The 14203-nt window shown below is 39.7% G+C and overlaps 1 protein-coding gene across 1 annotated transcript; it reads right to left on the reverse strand.

Annotated features, from left to right (window-relative positions):
* Positions 1–141: 141 nt before the first annotated feature.
* On the reverse strand, positions 142–12415 carry LOC108882921 (kinesin-like protein KIF3A). The gene is given in 19 exon segments (XM_018675712.2): positions 142–1226; positions 2184–2314; positions 2418–2486; positions 2623–2676; positions 2983–3108; positions 3364–3474; positions 4136–4316; positions 4422–4578; positions 5166–5174; positions 8046–8144; positions 9069–9243; positions 9455–9547; positions 9549–9653; positions 9796–9935; positions 10423–10528; positions 10722–10806; positions 11038–11182; positions 11449–11722; positions 12233–12415. Coding segments are annotated over 19 exon segments (2115 nt in total). The 5' UTR covers positions 12239–12415; the 3' UTR covers positions 142–1177.
* Positions 12416–14203: the final 1788 nt, after the last annotated feature.

Here is a 14203-nt window from a genome sequence, read left to right on the forward strand (position 1 = left end):
GATTTACAGGGTCTCCAACAGTGGGAAATACGGTTAAAAATAAGCTGCGTCTGGGGGTTATGTGCCATTGTGACCTCTTTTCAAAGATCGAGTAAACAATACGGAATATTATTGAATCGACACAGGGAAGGATAAACAAGATTATGAGATCAAACGTGTAAAATAATTTAATAAATAAAATATCCAGGGGATTGGTGGGTGTAAACATTTGACATACATTATGATACAAAATAAAAGTCAGTTTGCCTCCACTACAGAACAGCATAACATTAAATCATCTCCACAGAAATCTCATACTAGGGTATTACACTAAGGCATACAGTATGTATGGTGTTTCTCAATATAACAGTGTTCTCACATTTGAAATGAAAAGATGACTTGCATGACTAACATAAGAGCTGGCCGGCATGCATGCCCCTATGCTTCTGACCTAGAGGAAAAAGTATAAAGCGCACTTTTCAGTTACATACTTGATACTACATACTCTCCTCTCCTCCAACATTAGTGTTTACTTCTGTTTCTCTGCCTGTTACTGATTTCATGTATTCAATAGATTCGAAACACTAAGGCTACAGCTAATGCTTAGAGAGGAATAATTTGCCTTAATTGAAGCGAAATGCAGACTTGATTAGAATTCAGTTACAATGTGTTCATATCAGTGCGGGCCATGGGCAGGAACTAAGAATAAAACAGAAGTTAAGACTTCATCTGTGTGGTGTTCATCGCACAACAAATTTCATAAGATATGAGTGCAGTTCTCATGTGCACAGTTCTGTTTTCAGCATCCTGTTAAATCTGTAGCTTCTTTCAGATTGTTGGTCATTTTCCAAACTACTGATGTTTCAAGTGAAATATGTTTATGGTAGATTTCCTCCTTAAAGATAGTGGTGCTTAGACAGATGAGTGTAATTTAAACAGAGGCTGCTGCCACTGAAACGTGTTCCTCAAAGAAGTCTTACACAAATAACAGGCCCCCTTGGCCAAGAGGTCTTAATTCCAGTATGAGTGCTCTCTGAACCACAGCACATTCAAATTTAAAACCTTGTTAGCTTTACAGTGCGTTGAGAGAATCTTTTAAATAAAGTTTGACGATAACTTCTTTAAACTCAACTAATGTCTTCTTTTTGAAAAATAACATGAACGTTGTGGTGAAACATAGCCCTCCTCTTCGCTGTCTTCACTGCAGAAGGGATTCGATCACAGCGTCTGGCTTTGCAGATCTTTTCCTGTGTGGAGATGAACGCATGATAAGTGTTATCAACAACTTCAGAGAGCTTTCGGTCTTCTCGTTTCTCAGAATAGCAGAATATCATGATAACGGCAAATACCATCATGCTAACTCTTCATACTGACATGTTATATATAGACTGATTATGCAGTGTGGCCAAACATCCACAAGAAATCCTCTGTTTATTTGTAGGAGTATAGATGTATTAAAACATGTGAGATGGTGAGAACAAACAAAGAGTGTGAACACATTACCCCAGAATCAAGTTTTTGCTTTTCAGAAATACTCCATAGTACTTAGTCACTTAAAACGTCATTGTGTAGCAAATCAAAGGAAGATCTGATATGAAACAGGCTAAGTGAAAATGTAACCAACAAGGATTAAATATGGGCTGAAATCTGATTGTTTAAACCACTTCAGGAGGTGGTTTGAGACACCAGATTTTGAAAGGATGGAAATGTATCAGTCTCTCTAGGATACATGCACAATCACTATTCCTCAAGTGTAACTATGCTGGTGAACGGTCTGTGAAAGTGGATCTACTCCTGTGATGATGGCAGCTCAAGTATCATTGACATTCCCTGTCACATGATAAGAAACAGCAAGAGAACAGCTTACAATTTAAATGTGTACAGTCAAACAGAAGCAGTTTAGTGTGTTTCTGTAGCACTTATCTGATCCCTGATCAGTGTAACCCCTGAGTCATCCATGTGTTCGTGTTAGTAGGAGCATAGTTATTAGCTGGCCTTCTTAACTGTTATTGTTGTATCTAAACTGCTAAGTTACCAAACAGTTTCTGAAACTCAGCATAAATCAAAGGGCACTACTGCAGATGACATGATAAAAACGGGGTCAAAGTCTGATGAAACCAACTCTGAGAAAGTACATGGCAGTCAGGTGAATCAGTGATGCTCAACAGGATGTGGAGCCTCAAGCTGTGTAGAAAGTAGATTACCTTCGACCAGTCTTGGGTCGGCCACTCTTGCTACTTTTAGAGGTTCTGGGCCTCTCTAGTTTCATCAGTGACTGCCGCATGCTCTCCTCTGTGTAGGCAAGATACACATGGGACAGATCCACCTCAAATGGCTGCAGGAGGCAAGAACAGAGGAAGAGAGAGGTCAACAATACATTGTAAAAGAGGAAAAAGAGAAAAAAAGCCATTACACAAAAACGGTCGTCTGGAACTCACATCTTTTTCTTTTTTGTCTGGAGCAGGGGTCTGTTTTCTCATATTGTTGCCAGTGTATGCCACACATTTCTGAAACACATGGTACAAAGAAACAAAATATTGAGAAGTCAATGAAGAAACTCAGAATTTGCAGTCATTGGTTTGGACTGATGTTAATCAAAGTGCAAACCACAGTGTGTGCATGAGTTATGCAAAGTGAGCTCACCAGTTGCCATTCTCCAATGTCTTCATTCCAGTGTACATAATTCTCTATCATCTCCTACACAGGGAAAAATAAGAAAATACAAAATGACAAATGCATTGTCACTGATGTGAAGCACCCCAAGCCAGGTAATATTATCTAGCTGCAGTGCTGCCGTGCCAGCAAGTTTATGTAGATGTGCACCATCTACAGGCAAAAAAGTAACTGCTTCTGTAATTTGGACACCTGTGCCACCTGCAGGCAATGAGTGTAACAAATAATGTTTTTTTTAATGTGTCATTTTTGTGTATACAGATGTGCGAACAAAAGAAGTTATAGGTATTAGGCAAAGTATTATGAATCAGACAGCACACACACACACACCTGGTATTCCTGGGGAATAAAGTTGTCTATAATGAGCATCTGGAGGCGGAGCTCTCGACTCAGCTGGCGGATGTTCTCCAGGAGGCCTTCGATCTCTCTGTGATGCTCTTGCTGTAGATCTGCCATCTAACAGATAAAACCACCACGGTGGATAAATTCCATCACTTCAATCAAAAACTTACTACAAATATGGACTGAGTTTAGAAAATGATCAATTTAAACTCTGATTAAAAACTGTTTTATTAAATTTTGAATAGGAATTCAGTTGGTGCAAATGATCCATCAAACTGTATGACTGATCCTTACATATCACGTCACCCTGCTGTTCTAACAGGGGCTTTTAAATCATCACTCTGTGTTTCTCTTTTATGTGATGCTTACTTCTGATTTGGCAGCCATCAGCATGGTCCATACTTTCTTCAGCTTCTTGGTCTTTCCTTGAGCCTCCTCCTGCAGGCTAGTGTATTTCTCTTCTATATCCAGACGTTCTTGCTGTTTAAAGGGGAAGAGGGGTCAGTGATTATGTGGAAGGAAGCAAGCTGTGGTCTGTTGTCATGACTATAAGGAGCCCATATGGTTAAAGGGCATATATCAAAATAATGCCTTAAAACATTTACATGCAAGAAATTGCTTTTAAATCGTGATGTTTGCATCAGCTCAACTGAGAGGGCATGGGTGGTTTCTCTAAACATTTCTTTTACGTGTACATAAAGATAGTATGAGAGTGAGAGTGAGACATTTTTTCCAACCACAATGATGCAGCCATTTCAGTGTAAATCAAACTAATACTGAAATCAACCTGTCATCAAGACTGGTTTCTGATATCATATCCTGTTAGGCTCTGTACCACACAGCATGGTGTTGGACAGCTGATGTCCCATGTGTGGGTGCAGATGGCAGTGTTTAATATTGTAATTGCGGAAGTGAAAATATTTATGCCCATACAAGCACATCACCTTTATTTGAGGTACAGAGAGATTTCAATTTGATGCACTGCAACTAATGCACACATTCCTGTAATCATTTTACGTCATACAGACAGCATGAATGACTAATACTCATCATTAGTTGATTCACTGACGTGAAATTCTCTGTATTCTGATAGTTTTTTGAATAATTGTATTGGGCATAACCAACTGTCATCTATTTTTACCTCCTTCTCCTCCAGCTCCTTCCGCAGCTGCTCCGCTCTCCTGCGACGTTCTTCGAGTTCATTGTTGGACTCCTGCAAGAGTTTCTCCTGCTCCTCAGCCTTGGCCAAGAGGTCCACCCCTCCCACGATCACCTTCTTCTCTAAGGCCGACAGTTTCTCCAGCAGAAGGTGATGCTCCTGCCTGAGGGGTTAGAGGTAGATATTATAGGTTATTTGATTTGTAATACTGCTTATACGGCATTCAAGGCATCCAAAATACTAAATATTTTTCTTGTCATGGACTCACTGGGCTTTAAGCAGGTCCTTCTCCCGTTTTTCCAGCTCTGCTCTTGCCTTGTTCCTCTCCTCCTCCTCCATGTCAAGCTTGGCCTCCAGAGCCTTTCTTTCCTCTTCAATCTTCGCCTGCATCTCCACCATCTTGTCTGGAGACACCTTCTTCCTCCCTGAAGAGAGACACACAAGGAACCACAGCATTGTTAACTCACAGGTTGTTTTAGCCGTATCCTCTCATGCCAAGTACTCAGTGTCTAGGTTAGAATGATTTAAGGGCATTTGTAATTGTGCAAGTGTGATTTCTTTTATACTGTGGTTTTTAATAAGCATTAGTATTATTTAATATGTGCAGTTTAGTTCATAAATTTGCACTACAGAAGACAAATTTATGAGTTTTTTTGAAGGAACCTCATTCCTAACAGTGAGTACCAGTGAGATCCAGCTGTATGAAGTTCTAACTTGCTAATGCACAGTATTAAATAATTATGGTTAGTGTAAGCATAATTTAAAAATAAAGGAAAACTCAAGATTCTCTGAATGACATGGCAGTTATGAAGATGTATAACGTGAGACTCATGGCAGTGTCATATATGGACAGACAGAAAAATGTTAACAGCGATTATACAATAGTCCGATATCAGATTAGTCAGAATTAGTGAAATAGCTACTGAAACATACGGCAGCCTTCTGGATAATTTATGCAAGTAGAGACACCATTGCTACAGGACAGTAGGACCATGTAGATTCTCACACCAACCTCTTTCTTCTTGAATTAAGAGGTGTATAGCAAGTCAGACAGGCAGCATTTGCACCAGGAGGAGGAGAGAAAGAGACAAAGAGCAATACATTACAGAGGAATCTTGAAAGTCTTATGACTCTACACAGTGGAATGCCATATATGAGAGAGGAATAGGACACAAAGAGATCAAACTAAAAAAAGAGAACTAAAAATTAATTTGTGCCATAGGGAGTGTAAGTCAATAGACATGAGGCAGAAAACAAAAATCAGTCCCTTCACATAATGAAACATTGATGTGGGTACAGACTGTACAATAAAGTCTGGAAACTGAAACCGATGATATCAAATTAATGTGCAGAAAAAGCCAATGATGTCAAAACTGTGGTCACTAAAGTTATATGCGAAAAAAATGTCTAATTTCAATTGAGGGGTCTGTCCTGAAACATCCTTGCAACAATAAGAACCAGGAACCTTTGCAATCATGTTTGTGTAAATCCTAACAATACATACTTGGGACATGACAATACAGGAGTAAGGTCGGTGACAGTGGGGGGATCTGGGCTGTGTGTCTACAGGAGAGTCACAGGGTTACAAAGGGAAAGTATAATGCCCCTTTCACACATGCAGTGTAATCTATAAATACTCAAAGTTGACTCATCATTTGACAGCTCAAGTGTCAGTAAAATAGGGAGATTAGAGAGAGATTCTGTGTCTCCCTCTTCTTAACGGCACAACCCTCTAAAGTAAAAAATTATATGAACCTTTTTAATCTGTATTTGGATCTGGGATCTGTATTGTAACATATGCTGCCAAATTGTAATAGACAATTATGGGTTACATGTAATAAACGGGGGGGGGGTATGTTAAAAATCCATTAAAAGGAGACTGCCGATGGTCTAGTGATAAAATCACAACTTCACATCCAGCCGGGTACCTTTGTTGCATGTCATTCCACATCTCTCTCTTCTCTCATGAATCCATTTCCCTGTCATCTCTCTACTGCTGAAAATGCCCCCAAAATTAGATTATCAACAAAAAATATCCTTTAAAAACTATTCAAGATTCCTCACCAGGATCTGAGTTAGCACCAAAAACTAATCACTTCTCTCTTGGCCAATATTGCAAGGAACTTATCGCCAAATGCAACCAAAATTGGGCTTTCTGATGTTAAATCAAAAATTTGCATGCAGGCCTGTGGCATTATAATGTACATGTTATGCACCCTTTTTGAGACAACTGTGCAAGTTGACTTGCTATCTAATAGTACAGAGGTTAGAAATTTATTAACCAAACCACTTTACAAAGGAAATACTACAAATGACTCAGGTTGCAGACAAGACATCAAGGCATCAGGAAATCCCCCCCCGAAAAAACCTAAATAAAAAAACCCACATTACACCCACATACAGAGCACAATGAGAAAACACATTCAAAGACATCAGTCAAGTTGCTCTCAATTTTCAACTTTGATTGAAATGTTTACAGACTATAAACAGAAAACTAAATACAAAAGCTACAAAAAGCACACAAGCAAATCAGGAGAGTGAAAGAAAACTTTGCAACGATTTCCATTTTAACTAAAGTAGTCTGGCTACTGACAGATTATATATGTTATAGATTATAAAGTAGACTGCAAAATTCCCTGGCATATTTCATTTACAATAAAATTGATTAAGAACATTTCTCGCGAAGCACTACAGGGTGTTTTGACAACTACTGGGGATGCTAAAGTGGGGGTAGGCCTCCTGAAGCGCTATCAGAGGTCAGCAATCAAGTCACGGAGATAAACAGCCAATCAGCTGCAAAATATTCTAATCATTCTGACAGTGGCAGTATGAGAACTGATACAGACTTCATCCTCGGTCGCAGCCTGATATCCTGCGGCAGTGACTGAGCTGATCACAAGACTCAGCGTTGCATTTTCTTACAAAGAAAAGCTCAGTGTAAACAACACAACCTCTGCCTTACTTTCATATTTCAAATCAGCAATTTTACAGGTTCCATGTGTGAAAAGGGCTTATGTTTGTGGGCAGGTAGGTTGGTAGAGCAGAGTGCTGCTCCCACTCACTATTCTGAGGTTTCTCCTCAGTTGGTGTGGCACTGAGGAGGAGCAGGCAAATTCTGAGCAATTGCTGCTGCTACTGTCTGGAAAAGAAGCAGAGGAAGCACCATACCCTCTAAAACCCGGAGTGACAAACAGGCTGAGGTAGAAACAGAGAGGCTATATGAGCTGCTGGTTCAATGAGCTTAAGGTCAAATGTAGTTGCTTTATACAGGTCTAACAATTCAGGCAGCTGTGGGTACACACATGCAAATAGCAGATTCAGCACTGCACCATACTCACAGAAGTGGAATGCTTTGGTTACTATTAATTGAAAGTAACCTAATGCTATAGTACTGGAGATATTAATAATGACAAATAAAGGGAGACCATCCTGGAACATGGCCTCACAGGAACAGAAATTTCAGAATTGCAACATATTGTGATGACTTAATTATGGTGGTTATAATGTATTTAACACCTTCTACTTAAAAACAGTCATGAACACAAAGAACGCAAGGTGAGAATACCAGGGGAACTCCTTAACAAGAACATGTTATGTTGTATAAGTCTGTTAAGTAGAGTAGAAGCTAACCACTGACCTAAAAGCAACTTCAGCTTGATTATTATCTGAGGAACTAAATGCTGACTCACATTACAATTCACATACTGATAACAGATAAAACTAGATTAACACTAATTATACAGATGTATATCCAACCATTTACCAAAACCACATATTCAACCGCTGCGTGAAAAAAACAGTCCTCACAAGCTTATGAAGATTGCAACAGGAGATTTTCAGCTATTTGCTCTCACTCTGCACACTTGACTCTGCATTAATTGCAAATTCTTACCTCTTCTTCTCCTGCGGCCCTCTCCTGCTTCTCCTCCTTCATCATCACCTTCATCCATCTCTTCTGATCCACTTCCCTCTGAGCCAGAGATCTCTTCACCTGGAATCACACAAAACAACATTAAAAAACATGTGGCAGTCCTTAAAGTCAAACTGAAATTACAGTTATTTAACCCTTCTGCTCTAAAATAATCGTGATGTACTTTTTGAATGTAGTGTTAATAGTTTTGTGCTATTAAAAAGGAGGGAAAAGGGTCTTTTGCAAAAATATCAGGGTGTGTCCATGTCTGTGTTTGACTGACAGCAGGTGAGAACTGATAGAGAACCAAAAACCAAGTAAACAAATTTGCACTGTGGCTACAAGTCATGGGTGGACTGTGTGCTGTTATCAGTGAGTTTAAAGAGTAAGAACCACATCAGCATCTTACCAGACCAAAGTGACATTTGCAATGAGTGAGTGTTTACATGCTGTCCAATGCAGCTAACCAACTCACTGGCTATCTAGCCTGCAAACTTTTCCCAGTGAATATTTCTTTGGTCGTGCTAGAGTGGACAACAAGATGTGTTTTCTACTCGTAAATGAAATCAGAAGGAGAATTAAGCAGCACAGCCAACGTGGGTTATTGCCCAGAGTTTGTGGCTCTTGTGTTGTGCAGCGGGCTCGTCTGCTCCGCCTATGATAGAACACTGACGTTGCTGCTTTATTTAAGATTTGATTGGCTGTATCGAAATAATGTTTCCATCTATTTGGAAGTCCGCAAGTATGGTATTCCGTCAAATTATTGCAAAACCAGGGGGTGGTATCATTAAACCAATAACTCTAAAATATAAATGTCTCCCTCCCCAATGGTTTCTGATTTTTTCTCACTCTGGATAAGTGATTTCTCACTCTGGATAAGTGATTTATAGATTTATATATATGTATGCTGTAGTTAAAAAAGCAATTTCAATTCATTTTGACTTTAAAAAAAACTGTAATCCAATTAGTGTTATTTTTGTTTTGTTTTACTGCTGAGCTCATTACCTTCCTCCAGTTTCTTCTTAAGCTCCTCAATCTCCTTCTGAAACTGGCGCAGCAGAGCATCCTTAGGATCCTCATTGATCCTGGCTTTGTTCTTGATGTTTTTAGCCCTATTGGCGTAGCGAAGGGTACTGATGGTCTCATCATAGTTATAGTCTGCAGGGCCTATATTTGCACACTGGTGAGGAGAAGTAAGAAATTTTAAATGTTAAGCAAAAACTGTAATGTCAATATCAATGTCAAATGCTTAGAATTTGCAGGAGCTTAGACAACGTCAATTTGTACATTTATTGCTCTTTGAAATGAAGTAGTTGTTACTTAGAGGACCAGTGTTTTTGTGCAACTCTAGTAGACATGTTTCTAGTACTGTTTTGAAACTTTCACTGTACCATCATGGTTTTAGAATTTCCTCCGAGTGAATCCTGCAGCAGACGGGTTAGTTTGGAGTTCCTGTAGGGAACATGTGTGCTCTTGCCATCCACCTAGTGCAGAGATGACATTACCCAGTGTAGAGAGAGAGAGATTGATCTTTGTTGCTTCCTTTAAACGTTGACCTGTGGCTCCAGTCTTGCCCTGCCTCTCTGAGCCCTGTGAGGGGGATGGTGATAGATTAATTAGTGGTGGCTAGATGGTTTGTGGGAGATAAGGCACATATTCTAGCTATATCAGTCACATCTCATTTTCTAAGAAGCAGCGTATTTTTGCTCAGAAATTGGCAGGAGATACATACTGCCAGGTCAACCAGATGAAGTTTTCCCATGCGTACATGCTGGTTTCCATCCACACCTTTTTCGCTACACTCGATAGTGATAGTGAAGATAGCATGAGAGCGAGAGCTGTGTTCATTCATGTTTGTGGCACCAACAGACCCTAAACATAGAGAAATAACACAAATAAATAAAATTTCAATGAGACAACGTGGTTCATATGAATACTCATGGACTAACATTAAAATGTGAGCTGAAATTAACATTTTTTGAAATGCTTATCTTTGCACTTTGTAAAATTTCTGTTCAAGCAGTTTCTGACTATTAACAGCATGTGAGTATTTTTGCAAATAACCCCATACAGTTTACAGTTTTCTATGTATTATATTTTAAATTAAGAAATGATTACAAGATTATATTCCATGTGCATCAATCAGATAAATCCACACAATATTAGATGTAATGCAAGACCGCAAGATCGCATAAAACTCTTTAATATTTGCATGTATTTTCAGTTCTAGCAAGCAAGGAGCTTCTTATCATGGTGATTTTACCACATCTTAGGTAAGTTTCTCAGCAAAAAATAAAGATCAGTGTTTGATTTTGTGGGCACGTATTTGCATCTTAATGTCGTCAATAGTTCTACTCACGGTTTTTGTGACCCAGAGTCATAATCCTGTCCATGTCGTCAGCATTATTCACGACGTAACCAGAGAGGTCTTTGATATACACGCCAACATCTGGTCTTTCTTTTACCTTTGATGGAAATATAGAATTTTACCATGGCAAACTGTGATCAGCATCAAACCGTTCAAGCACATCTTTTCAGCCACCTACTGTCAGTTTGTATGGAAAAGTGACTGTGGTGCCCTTTATGACGGATCTTCCAAGACAGTTCTGTTATTAATCACTGGATTCTTTTTTGTCTCAAATTTAAATATCTTGTTACCTCGAGCCTCTGCATCTGGTCCTTGCCCAACAAGTCCCGCACCTCCTCGTTGTAAATCTCCAGGTATGAAACACGAACCAAAAACCTGTGAACATTAAATATGTATACAAAGTCAGATGAATGTACATCATATATAGTCAATCGAATTCGAGTAATAAATTTTATCTGACTGAAATTCCATTGAGCTAAACTTTCATCAGTTTCATCAGGTGGAAATTTGTTCTTTAAATGCTTGTTCCAAATATTTTGTGTACGGGGGTTTTTGGGCATGGAGTGGACAAAATTGTTTCTATATGCTCACTGATAACGCTCTTACCTGGTGTCACCCTCCGCCTTGGCAATGTGACCAAAAATATGAGCAAAGGAGTTTGGAATAATCCCTCTGAGTTCTGGCACTGCTCTCACACCCTCCATGGTGAATGTTTTTCCTGTGCCAGTTTGCCCATATGCGAAAATGGTGCCTGAAATGAACAGCAGAGTGTAAAAATCACACCGTCTATGCAAGTGTGGAATATGGAAATTTAAGCTATGGGAAACAATAGTAGTTATTGTTATTGCAGTTAATGAAAACACAATATCTAGAATGATTACAGCCTTATAAAGATTAACTTGGAAAGATGTTATGAAATGCATGTCTGTATCAATGTCTTGCAGCTGATGCCATCATTATGCTGATTATTCTCATTTTACAGCAATGGTTTATTAATAAAAATTATTGGTAATGTACCATTGTAACCCTCTAATACTGAGTCGATGATGGGGCGGGCTGTGAGATTATAGACGTCCAGCTGTTTGCTGTCTGGTCCAAACACGGTGTCAAAGGTGAAGGTCTTAGGAGGCTCCTGAGGAGTCTCCAGCTTGTTGACTGTTATGGTCCCACGGATCTCGTCCACAATGACGGCCTGTTTGTGGCCCATCATCTTCTCTTTCTGGTTGAGTGGACGACATCTCACCACCACCTTGACATTATCACTGACCTCCTGTTTCTCAAGCTTATTGCTCTGTAAAAAGAGATGATTGTGTCATGGGATGTAAGATAATATGGGGTGACAATGCACTAAAAAGCCTACCATTTTAATATAACAACATGAGCACAAGGGCATAGCCGACAAGATGTTGTAAGCTGAAAAAACACCCAGTAGTGTGTGTTCGGGTAGACTGTTCTCGGTTAAAACGTTTTGAGAAGCAAGCTAACGTTTGAACGTTATCAGCTTTACCGTTGGGTTGCTAGGCAGGCAAACGCATACGTTACTACCGTTGATGGCACGGCACATCACTAATTTGCAAATGTATTTTTTGTTAAATCCCCGCATGACTAACACGTCATGTTATATGATTTGCGTTGACTGGTAAATTCCAAGCGCTGGAAATAGCGTACCAGTGCCTTTTATCCTGTGCGAACGCCAACTGGTAAGCTAACGATGCTAACCGGTTAGCATAACATCACACGGAGGAAGGGAGGAACCCCTTTCCAAACAAAACAAAAAATTCAAACATGCCTGGTGACTTACCGGCATAGTGGGAATGCAGAGAGGAGATTATAATATGTGTGTAATGACAGTGAAATGTTTGTAAGGCTTTGTTCATGAGACACAAGGTTATCCGAAGAATTTAAATGCCAGCGTAGCGCCCATATCATCAGAGGTTCACATCCGATAGCTTGTTGTCAGAGCTGTGTCAGTCTGCGCATGCGTGTCCCGGACGGTGGTGGTCTTGCTGGCTGGTTACAGTAACTATTCTGGTGTACACAGTACAAAGTACTAATACAGGTCATGTATCTGGGTCACAAATTGGCAGAGTTGAGAAGTGTCAACATACAGAGGCTTCAAAAAGTATTCAGACCCCTTCATTTTTTGCACACTTAATTGTTTTGTACATTTAATTTTAAATTGATAAAATTCACATTTTTGGAAATCAATCCACTCTTAGTAATCCATAATGGCAAAGTGAAAACATGTTTTTAGAAATTCTTGCAAATGAATAAAAAATCAAAAAGTGAAACCAGTTATTTACAAATATTCTCAGGCCCTCTCTCATGGCACCTAAGTCTTGTTTCCTTTAATTGTCCTTGAGATGTGTCTGACTCGAGTCCACCTGTGGCAAATTGAATTGATTGGACATAGTTAGAAAGGCACACGCCTGAGATCCCATAATTCACACTGCATGTCAGGTCAAAACCAAGCTATGAGGCCCAAGGAGCTCTCTTTAGACCTCAGTGTACAGAGGTCCATAGAGAGTACAAAACCTTTTCTAAAACTAAAATGTGTTCCTGGGATCACAGTGGCCTTAATATTTATGAAATGGAAGATATTTGGAAGCACCAGGACTCTTCCAACAGTTGGCCAATTGGCCAAACTGAGTAAGTGAGGAAGAAAGGCCTTGGTCAGGGAGGTGACTAGGAGCCCAACAGTCACTCTAACAGAGCTTCAGATGTCCTCTGCAGAGATGGAAGAACCTTCTGTCTGTAGTAGCACTACATCAACCAGGCCTTTATGATAGAGTAGGTGGACAGAAGCCAGTTTGAGTTAAGAGCATATGACAGCCTGCTTGGAGTTTTTCTAAAGTACACGTGAAGCATTTTGAAAGCATGAGGGAAAGGATAGTGTGGTCTAATGAGACAAAAACTGAAGTCTTTGGGCAGAGGACCAAACACTACATCTGGCAAACACCAGGCACTCTTCATCACTTGGCTAATACCATCCCTATGGTGAATCATGGTGGCAGCATCATGCTGTGAGGGGGGGCTTCTCCGCAGCAGGGACTGGAAGACAAACTGGTCAGAACTGAGAGAAGGGTGAATGCAGCTAAATGCAGAAAAGTCCTTGAGGAAAATCTGCTCCAGAGTGTATGCGACCTGTGACTGGGGGGACAGCTCAGTTTTTAGCACAACAGTGACCCAGAGAAAACAGCCAAGACACTGCTGGAGTGCATCTGGGACATAAACCCCATAGAACATCTGTGGAGAGGTCTGAAGATGGCAGTTCACAGATGCTTCCCATCCAATCTGACAGAGCCTGAGAGGATCTGTCAGGAGGCATGGGATAAACTGCCCAAATCCAGGTGTGCAAAGCTTAGAGACTAGTCAAAGCTGTACTTGCTACCAAAGGGTTCTCTGTAAGCACTAAACTCAGGGTCTGAATACTTTTGGAAACAAGAGATTTCAGCTTTTGATTTTAAATACATTTGTAAAAATCTCTAAAAATAAAAATCTCTCATTGTAAAAATTTTTTTTTCTTATTTATTAAGGGTTAGTGAACATAGATTGATTGGCAAAAATGCCTGTGCTGAATCACCTACAATAAGTGATACAGTAAATGCACAGTGGCTTCAGAGAGTATTCAAATTGCCTGGCAACCCAGCAAAATGATGGCACATTTTACACACTCTATTCTGTTGTAGATTTAATTTTAAATCAATTAATCAATTTACAGAAAATGAATTAGGAACAAATTTGATTTGAGTCATTTTTAACACAAGTGTTA

Source organism: Lates calcarifer, linkage group LG8 (genome assembly GCF_001640805.2).
Source record: "Lates calcarifer isolate ASB-BC8 linkage group LG8, TLL_Latcal_v3, whole genome shotgun sequence".
Classification (NCBI taxonomy): Eukaryota; Metazoa; Chordata; class Actinopteri; family Centropomidae; genus Lates; species Lates calcarifer.